This window comes from Triticum urartu, chromosome 7 (assembly GCF_003073215.2).
Source record: "Triticum urartu cultivar G1812 chromosome 7, Tu2.1, whole genome shotgun sequence".
Classification (NCBI taxonomy): Eukaryota; Viridiplantae; Streptophyta; class Magnoliopsida; order Poales; family Poaceae; genus Triticum; species Triticum urartu.
In genome coordinates this window covers 712922231-712932956 of record NC_053028.1, presented here as the reverse complement: position 1 = coordinate 712932956, position 10726 = coordinate 712922231, and the positions used below count along the sequence as shown (strand labels likewise).

General features: G+C 44.1%; 1 protein-coding gene across 2 annotated transcripts; it reads left to right on the top strand.

Moving 5' to 3' along the window:
• Positions 1-441: 441 nt before the first annotated feature.
• LOC125522937 (putative disease resistance protein At1g50180) lies at positions 442-4176 on the top strand. Of its 2 annotated transcripts, none has more exons than XM_048687976.1 (2): positions 442-2105; positions 2503-4176. In XM_048687976.1, the coding sequence occupies exons 1-2, from the start codon at positions 1997-1999 to the stop codon at positions 3747-3749; spliced, it is 1356 nt and encodes a 451-aa protein (XP_048543933.1). In that variant the 5' UTR covers positions 442-1996; the 3' UTR covers positions 3750-4176. Both variants share the same exon structure in this region, with proteins under 2 accessions (XP_048543933.1, XP_048543934.1).
• Positions 4177-10726: the final 6550 nt, after the last annotated feature.

Here is a 10726-nt window from a genome sequence, read left to right as displayed (position 1 = left end):
TTTTAAGAGCGGGAACGACCAAGTTTAAATTTCCCGTATCCTGGGGCCGGCGCGTGGGGACGTGACTGGGAGCTAGGTCGTCCCAGGGGCCGAACTAGCGCCGGCACGCCCCAGGCCGCTCTATTTAGGCGCCCTGGGGGGCCGAACGGCTGGAGATGCCCTAACACCTCACGTCGCCACCGTCCAAGGCGTGCACGGAGACCTCGATCGATGCGCGCGTCTGAGAAGCGCCGTCGAGGGACCTGGGCCGAGGAAGCACCCCCGGCCGCGTTGGGGTTGAGCCGCCGTGGAACGTTGCGCTGCTCCCGTCCCGTCGACCCCGGTCTGCACAATCCCACCGGTGAGTCCCTCAGATCTGTCTCTCTCTCTTCCGCCTTTTCTCGTCTTCTCCTCCTCGGTACAGTACGTACTCACAGTCGGCCATGGTTTCCCGCAGCCGGAGTCTGACCAAGCTAATGCAAGGCGATCAAGCATTGTGTGTGATAAGACATTCTTCCTTGCTGATCTGAGTCTGACCACCAAACCATTCCAGATCTGTGAGGGGGAGCAATGGCGCAGTCGGCCGTGAGCACCGTGCTCGGGAGCGTGGGCAACCTTGCAGTACAGGAGACTACTTTCTTGTGTGCAGTCACCCTTGAAGTGTCCTTGTTGAAAGATGAGCTCATGAGGTTGCAGGCCTACCTCAGAGACGCCGACAGCAAAAGAAGGTCAGGAATTGAAACAGTTGCTGTCTTGCTGAGCCAGATTAGGACGGCAGCTTATGAAGCTCAAAATGTCATTGAAGCTGCAGATTACATGGAGAAGAGAAACAGGCTCAAGAAGGGATTCATGGGTGCTATTTCCAGGTACGCTCGCCTACCGAGTGACTTGGCCACCCTTCGTAAAATCGGTGTTGACATTCAACATGTAAGAAGGAAGCTCACTGATATTTTTGCAAGTGCGGAAAGACTGAATATTAATTTGGATAATAATGTTCCTGTTGAGGATGAATCTCCACAAGATGATGGTCCTATACATCTAAACTCTGAAGATGATGTTGTCATGGTTGGTTTTGAGGATGAACACAAGGAAATAGTGGACAAGTTAGTTGACAATGATTCTGGGCTTAGTGTTGTGTCTATACTTGCCATGGGTGGCGCTGGAAAAACAACACTTGCTAGAAAAGTCTACGCATCATCTAGAGTCAAAAAACACTTTGGCACGGTTGCTTGGGTGACTGTATCTCAAAAGTTCAAGGGTGTTGATTTGCTAAAAGATATTATGAAACAAATCATAGGGCACAAGGACGAGTCAGTTGACCAAATGAAGGAGTATGAAGTGGGAAAGAAGATCAATGAATTTCTATCACAAAAAAGGTACTTAGTAGTTCTTGATGATGTTTGGGAAACAGATACATGGGAGCAATTAAACGGAATGATTACAGTCTTTCCAGATGCAACTAATGGTAGTAGAGTACTGTTAACCACACGAAAAGAAGATGTTGCAAACCATGTTCAGATGCCAACCTATGTTCATCCTTTGAAGAAATTAGATGAAGATAAAAGTTGGCAACTTTTTAGTAGCTAAGCTTTACCAACACACAAAAGGTCTGTAATAGGTGATGTGGGTGAATTTGAAGAACTAGGGAGAATGCTTTCAAGAAAGTGTGATGGATTACCACTTGTGCTTTCGGTTTTGGGGGGTTATCTATCGAAAAATCTGGATACACAATCATGGTCCGATATATTGTTAGGTTGGCCATCAACCAAAAACATAGATATGATGCGAAGCATACTAGCTCGCAGTTAAGGACCTACCAAGTCATTATTTAAGATCTTGTTTCCTCTATCTTGCTACCTTTCCGGAGGATTATATAATAGATGTTTCTGTTCTTATTGAACTATGGATAGTAGAAGGCTTCATTCCACATATACCAAGGCATACACTAGAAGAAACATCACGCAAGTATGTAGCTGAGCTAGCTCAAAGGAGCTTGGTGCAGGTTACCAGCAGAAGCATGGCACATCGATGGATTGAGAAAATAAGGGTTCATGATATTTTACGTGATTGGTCCTTAGAAGAGGCAAGACAGGACAGATTTCTTGATGTCATCGATAAAACTTCAGGTCATGCTGCCTTTCATCCTTCTGTTTTAGTTTTCTCTATTCAGATTCATAAAGTTTCAATTAGAGAAGCTCCATTAGCAGTGGTCAGAATTTGTCTGCAAGGATGTTATCAATTTTTACACACTAGAAATCAGTGTTTCACTGTCCTTGAATGTTTATTATATCTCTCTCTTTTTATGTCCAAACAGAAGAAACAATATGCCTACATATCACAAAGATAACATACAAATTTTTGCATTTAGGGGCAAAATAATTGTATTTACACTCTTAACTCTTTACGGTGCCCCTGTAATGGAATAGCGTAGTCTACATATTATTGGCACGTGAAGAAATCTCTCTTTAATATGTCATGATAATGTGGCATCTTGCTGACAAATGGCAACCGAAAATTTTGCAGGCCAATTTGGGGCACCATTAACTGATATCATGGTATCATATCATTCTTCTTATCAAGGCTTCAGTGGTCAGAATTTACAGGCAAGACCTAATCTCAGAGCCCTAACTGGCTTTCGACTTCAATCAATATCCCTCCCTAAACTCAGGTTTCTTCGAGTTCTTCACATTGAGAACTCAAGCCTACAGAATTTCTCTAAGGCAATTGGTGAGTGTATTCACCTAAGATGCCTCATGCTGAGAAAGTGTGGACATGTGACGACCCTGCCTTCATCAATTGGACAACTCCTTTACTTGCAAACTATTGATACAAGGGGCACTGATATTGGACTAGTACCAAGCTCTGTCTGGGGTATCCCTTCTCTAAGGCATGTTTACCTTGATAATTATATTTCTCCACCATGGGGTGTGGAACAAAAAGAGTTGCAGACTTTGTGGTTAGATTTTCCACATAGTCGCCATTTGTACTACAATCTTGACATGTTGAGGTTTTTGGGCCAAATGACTCAACTAACAACCATGATGTTAGGAACAAACCGACCTATTCCTGAGGAAATGATGAATATACTTGCAGACAAGCCTCGCTTGGTTGATGTTGTACTCGATGGTTTTTCTGAGCTTGATAGATGGCCTGAGAGTCATTACTTCCCACAAGGCCTGCGAAGTTTCAGTTTAACTGCTGGTGCCATGAAACAAGACCCAATGCCGATATTGGAGAAGCTCCCATGTCTTGTGGTGCTGAAGTTGAGTGGGTACATTGGCCGAACCATGTCATGCTCTGCCGGTGGGTTTCCTCGTATGCAGAACTTACAGCTTATTGATTTTCGAACAGAGGAGTGGAAGATAGAGGCCGGGGCCATGCCAAAGCTCTCCCACCTGATACTCAAGAGGTTCTTTATGATGAGAAAACTTCCTGAGGGATTGTTGCACCTTCAGTCCCTCAATTACCTGGAACTAGAATTTATGCCCTTTATTTCTGTTGGACATGACAGCACATTGAAGGAGTTGCAGCAGAAAGGATGCAAGGTAACCTCCCTCACCCTCTTGTTCTCGTTAAGTTTATTTTATTTGATTTTGCTGTGCTACCCGCGTTCGTTGCAACGAGGGATCGAGATGTTTGTAATTTTTGTTTTGTTTAACTTGCTTGCGGTTTTGTTCTCTATCTTTCCCAGCTGCATTGTATTGTCTGGAATGATATTCTCTTGCGTGTTTTTGCAGGTGACTAAGGATGGAGATCCGGATCTAAACTAACCTTGCTGCCTACGATGTTGACCTCTATTTCTGATTTCTGTATTGCCCTGCCTTACAAGTTCATCTATTTCTTTCTTGGCCCCATCTTGAGCAGAACACTCACTATTATCAACTCTTCTCTAATGTGTGTCTGTCTAAACCAGGCTTTGAGAGGATAATATGTACTCCCTCCGTTCCGAATTAGTTGACTCAGATTTGTCTAAAAAGGGATGTATCTAAACGTGTCCAGATACATCCGTATCTAGACAAATCTAAGACAACTAATTTGGGATGGAGGGAGTATGTTGTATGCTCATGTCGAATGATTTGTTTGTACGGTGGTTTATGATACTCTGTTGGGGCTGAGCATACCCACACTCTATCATGCTCGCGCTAGCGACTACGCCATCATTGTGCACGTAGCACCCTAGCGCCCCTACTTGTATTCTCTTTTCGACCTATCAATGAATGATACGCAAGCTTTGCATATTCGCGAAAAAAAAGATACTCTGTTTGTAATGTCGGTTACTCAACATAGAGTTTCTATACTCATACGACCTTTGTCTAATTAACTAATTTGTACACCATTAAGTGCAAGATATTTGCAAGAAGGAAGTGAAATACTGTGAAGAGCTAGCTCCATGGCAGTTGCTTATGCAAACCAACAGAAGATAGCAGCTGCTCCCCAGAATACTACACTGATTCATCTCTTTTATATGCTCATGCAATGCTTGCCTGATGATTGCAAACCGACATCTTCATCTAAATGCAGCAATGATTAACTGAACCATGTAGTGATTTTCAGCACTTGGGACATGTTCTACAACAGCCAATTAATATCTGGACAGCCGGATGAACCGGTTGATGTGCTACAAAGTGTTGTCTGAACCTAAATGATAATATAGGTTGATTAAGTTTTTATTATTTATGATATGATGATTTGAATTCTGGCTTGCACGTTCACGGACTGTGCTATTTGGCCCACTAGTCGTGGTCCCACTCAATACATAGGTTTACTTTGATGATTTTGCTTTCCATTCCACCTTGGTCTAGTTTCTAGTTACCTGAGAAACCATGCAGATTTGAGATTTGGTTGCACATACTGTACGTGGGAAGCATTTGAAATATGTAAGAAGAGGTAGCTCCATTTCGTTTCCTTCTGCCGACCAGAAGATCATTACTGCTGTTTATGCTTGCTTGAGCCTGATGGATTTAAGCTACTCTGATAACCTTTCGCAAAGATTTTTTTTTTTTGAAACCACGCTCCACGCAAACTATTCGTTCTACCAAAGCAAATGCTGACATGACATGCCATATACATTATGACACCTCTCCCCGTGTCTTCTGTGTACCAATTGAAATGTGTATGAAGAACTAGCTTCCTGGCATTTGCATATGCAAACCAGAAGAAATCATCACCGGCGCCCTAGATAGCACGTACCCTCAATCATTATAGTACACATATACTCCCTTTGTACCGAAATGTAGGTCGTTAAACGATTCCACGTACAAATCTCGTCACATTACGATTTTTTTTTAAGTTTCCCAAACTGCCCTCCCACCCGACACAGCCCACTCGCTGCATAGCATCGGCGTTGGGATGGAGCTCAGCAAAGGGAAATTTTGTCTCATCGAATACGACATCACGAGATATGTAGACACGTCCAGTGGAGACGTCAAGGCATTTTACACCTTTATGCTGAGCACTATACCCAAGGAACACACATTGTGTTGAACGAAACATGAGTTTGCGTTTATTGTATGGACGCAAATTGGGCTAACATGCACAACCAAAGACACGCAGAGAAGAATAGCCATGTTTGGCCTGTAGACTGACTGATCACAACATCGGTTTACATCTTAACAGGGCATTGTAAGATACATTTTTTCCATATTTATTTCATAGCCATGTTTGGCACATCGATTTGAGCATTCAGAATAAATTTGGGGTGATTTGGAGATGGTGGAAAAAAATCACCTTTTTTTACAAAAACTGGCGTAAATGTATTTTCTTCAATTGGAGAGCATTGTTGACTGATGTATTTTTTCGAATTTATCGGTAATATTAAGTCGGGAGCGAAATATAATTCCTCCAGTAAATCTATTTCCAAATTTTCTCGTGCAAAATGAACAAGCTACACGCTGGCCACAAAGAAACTATGATTCTTGAGGTTGCACTTCATAAACTCACATATAGAATTCCAAAAAAATCCCAAACTCATGCTGTTACAACCACCAAATAGTTGAGTCATACATTATGAGGAAGTCACTGACTAACTGACAGAATGGAGTATATTTTAGAGAGAAGGTCACACGGTACTAGACATAGACAACAATGCACACGCCAACATCAGGTTGATCGTTGACATACTTGTTGTCATTCTCTTAGCACAATGTTGTAGCTATCATAGTTTTGCTTTGCGATCCTACACAGAAGGATATAATTAATGCCATGGAATATATTTGGAAACATGCAAACATTAAATTACGACATATTAGGTACCTCTATCAATTTGGTGCACATACGTCGCTTCTCGCTTGTGACCATCTGCTTCATGACAATAGCTACATCTACATTGTGATCTTGTCTTCTTCATCTTTGCCTGTAGCCTTTTCTTCGGAGCACATCGGCCTGGCACATGCACGGGATCCAGTGTTGGGGAACGTAGTAATTCCAAAAAAATTCCTGCGCACACGCAAGACTATGGTGATGCATAGCAACGAGAGAGGAGAGTATCGTCTACGTACCCTCGTAGACCGTAAGCGGAAGCGTTACGAGAACGCGGTTGATTTAGTCGTACGTCTTCACGATCCGACCGATCCAAGTACCGAACGTACGGCACCTCCGAGTTCAGCACACGTTCAGCTCGATGACGTCCCACGAACTCCGACCCAGCAGAGCTTCACAGGAGAGTTCCGTTAGCACGACGGCGTGATGACGGTGATGATGTTGTTACCGACGCAGGGCTTCGCCTATGCACCGCTACGATATGATCGAGGTGGATTATGATGGAGGGGGCATCGCACACGGCTTGGAACAATCAACTTGTGTGTCCTAGGGTGCCCCCTGCCCCCGTATATAAAGGAGCAAGGGGGAGGTCGGCCAGCCCTTGCAGGGCGCGCCAGGAGTCCTCCTCCTAGTAGGAGTAGGACTCCCCTTTCCTACTCCTACTACGAGGGGGAAAGGAAGGAGGCACTACTAGAAAAAGGGCTATAGATGGGATTGACACTAATGGCGCACCAGACAAGCGGTGCGCCATTAGTATATACTAATGGCGCACCACCTTCTGATACGCCATTAGAGTTGAAACTACTAATGGCACACCTGGCCCAGGGTGCGCCATTAGTATCAAATTTTTTTTTGAACTAGTGCGCCTGTCCAAACATACTAATGGCGCATCCAGACACAGTGCGCCACTAATGTTGTTTTTTATTATATTTTTTATTCCTTTTTTTGCAAAACTACTAATGGCGCATTGTTCCACCGTGCGCCATTACTAGTTTAAACTAGTAATGGCGCACTATGGGACAGTGCGCACCACCAGAAGGTGCGCCATTAGTAACCTGGATTACTAATCGCGCATTTAGAGTTGGTGCGCCATTAGTAATCCCTCCCCTGCCTCGTCTCACCCGCGCCTGACCACCACCGCCCACCACTTCCCCGGCCGTGCTCGCTGTCCCCGGCCGTGCTCGCTTCCCCCGCCGCACCCGACCACCTCCTCACCGTCCCCCCTCCGCCGCGCCCGCGCCCTCGCCGTCCCCCTCCCCCCGCGGCCCCGCCTACGACAACCTCCCTCCCGAGCGCGACAGCTAGGGTTCCTAGCCGCCGCCACCGCTGCCGGCGCCCCCGCGCCCCCACGGCCCCCACCACCGCAGCTCCTCCATCGCCGACGCCTTCGCGACCTCGTCGTGGCCGCCGGCCTCCCCACGACCAACCGAGGCATCCCTTCGACGCCGCCGCCGCCGACCCCGACACCGACCCCTCCGGCGACCGGCCGCGCCCGCCCAGGTACCTCTCCTCCTTCCTCCTTCCTCCCTCTCCACCCTTCCTCCTCCTTGTCGCCTCCAAAATTGGCCATGACCCAGTGCACTTTAATTTGTTAAACACCTGCAGTAGTATACTTGACTGAATTTAAACACTTGCAGTAGTACTTTGACGAGTCTGCTTGATCAACTGAATTTAAACACTTACAGTCTTTCTACTGCTGCTTGATCAACTGGAGTACTCTGGTACTTGATCAGTAGCTGTTTTGGTGTAGCAAGTGCAGCAGCTGTAGTACTCCATTTGGTACTCCATCTGGAGACTTTAACTGGATCAGATTAGGTACTCCATTTGCTGTAGTACTCTAGTTAACTGAAACTAGTGACATCACTTGAAGCAACTTAAGTCTGAATAATCAAATTTATCATACACTATTACTTGAATAAAAGATTATGTGCTTGCAGTGGAGTGCATGCGTTTTGGAGTAGCATCAGTAGCTACTGTTACTTTTCCACATGAAGTACAGTACTAGAGTAGCAAGTGTACCATTATTATTGGAGTAAAAAATTCAGTTAAGTTGTGCAGTAGTGTGCTCCTGCTTGCTCTTCTCTGAATCTTTTAAGTTAAATGAAACCTTTTTACTCCAGTAGAATTAGATGAATTTTGTCAGTATTGTGTATTTAAATGAATCTTTTGCTGTGTATTTAAATGAAAGGGGAGTATAAATACTGTTTGGTTAAAACCAAGATTCAGCATCTTGAACTACTCCAGTTGTTTAAATTTGACTTGGTGTAGTAATCAAATACTCCAAACTGTTGATGGATAGATGGCCATTAGTTGGTGTAGTACTGCTTGGAGTAGCTTGCTGTAGAGATTTGTGTATTCTGCAGTTGAGTGCCAAAATAAACCTTGCTAGGTGAATCTTGTTTGCATTAGGAGTAATCGCTGGAAATTTACTGAATTTTGTTTCCAGTAGATGCACTATTGGAGTATTGGATTACCGCCTCTGTTTTTAATTAACAGTAATCCATGATCAGCAACAGTTTCTTTCACTAATTTTCAGTTAACAACAATCCATGATTTTTTTTCAGCTAAAACTATTGATGATTTTTTGTTGGGTGACCTATTAGATCTGGAATGGAAGCTCACATAAGTTGAGCTGATTTTTGTCCATATGAAAGCAGAGGACCATATGGTCTGTGGCCTTTTCATCCATATGAAAGTAGAGGCACATTGTGGTGCTAGTTTGCTGGCTTTTGTCTCCGACCGTCGTGTCGTGATGATTTTGCAGGTACCCCGAGAGGCCCTTGAGTTTGCCGGAATGTCAATTAACTTCCGTTCCGGCAAATTCGGGTACTCCATATGTCCTATTTTCAGCAAAGGTCATGCTGAAATTTTCCGTGAATTTTAGCATGACTTTGCTAAAAATAGGACATATGGGGTACTTGCGACTAATGCATGGGCCGGGGTATCTTAGTACTTAGTTAAGTAGGATCAACTGCCCCGCCATTCTTGCTGCATTAAACCATAGGTGGCAATAGAGCCAAGTGATTAGTGCCAAGTGATTAGGCCCAACCTAGGGTGCCTTGGCATCGATAAACCCTAAATGATGAAAACTTAACTTGGCTGCCCCGGATGCCTCGGTGTCGATGATAACCTAAATGATGTACACTTAGGCTTTTAGGGTGCCTCGGCGTCGAAACCCTAAATGATGAAAGCTTAGGCTTTTAGGGTGCCTCGGTGTCGACAAACCCTAAATGATGAGACCATGATCTTGTTCCTTGACAATAACCAACTTTTTGACCAAACTTTTTTCCTATTTAGAGCGAAACATGGCCCACAACGATGAGGCCGGTGGTTCGGGCGGCAAGCAATTCTGGGAGCTGTCCCAGGATATGTCGTCATCATCATCGGATGACGAAAGTCTCCTGGCGGAGTGCGACTGGTGCCACGACAATCGAGGTCTGTGCGACATGCCTCACCTGGATGATGATCGGCGCTTCAGCATTAAGCTCGAGGAGACCTTCGAAGTCGAAACGGTACACAACGACGACAAGTGTTATTTTCATAATTAAGCATTACTTCAACTATTTCAACGTGTAATTTTCATATTTTACAATTCGAGTATAGCTTATCCCATGCCATGCAAGACGCTATGTCTTGGAGAGGATGGATTTTGAAGACCATGAAATTTCTGAAACAAAGAAAATTCACCTAAGGACTCATCACGATGTGGACTTTGAAGTAAATCTATATAATTCTGAGAGCGTAACCCATTTTGGTTGCAAAAATTGGGAAGCATTTTGCAAGATGTATGGTTTTGATGAGGGTATGCTTATCACCATGGATCTTGGTAATCCTGACATCAACCAAGACAATATGAACATTTGGGTCCTTGTTGATACGCCTCCAGTTCTACCGCTATGTGAGTTTCTCAAACATAGTTATTAGCTAATTTATATTGTTTATTTCAAAATAGTTGATAGCTTATTTCCATTGACAGCTTATTTTTATTGTTCAAAGAATGTGCGGGAGATGGTAGACAAAACCCACTACACCGATGGCTCCGAATTAACAACTTACAAGGAGAAAAATCATCTGGTCGGATTTTGTACTGACATTGAAAATTACATTATCCACAAACAAATTCCTCAACATTATGGTAAATACGTGCCACTAGTGTATGTGTTCAACTACGGTAACTAATCTTTGTTTAATCTGGTGATGTCACAATGTTGTGGCTGAGTTGTTCATAGTTGCGCCTAAGAAATGTCTAATTATTGTTTTCTGTTAATTTTGCTCAGTACACCCCTTCATGGCAAGGCGTGAAGTCCTGGAGAAGCTCCACATTGGTATCGGTGAGGAGACCACAACTATGGCCAACCTGATCATGTTAATAAAGGGCCGGGTCTTCATTGTTCTTGTCACAAACGAAGCAGACTGAACCTTTTTTGGTTGCCCTCATTGGAGAAAACTTGCCGAAGAGTACGCTTTTGAAGCTGGGGAAAGGATCTAC

What these genes read in the sequence shown, in the direction of transcription:
- LOC125522937 (XM_048687976.1), top strand. Translation starts at nt 1,997, where the DNA reads ATGGCACATCGATGGATTGAGAAAATAAGGGTTCATGATATTTTACGT. An exon ending in TGTCATCGATAAAACTTCAG is followed by an intron (nt 2,106 to 2,502) that starts GTCATGCTGCCT and finishes AAAATTTTGCAG; the next exon opens with GCCAATTTGGGGCACCATTA.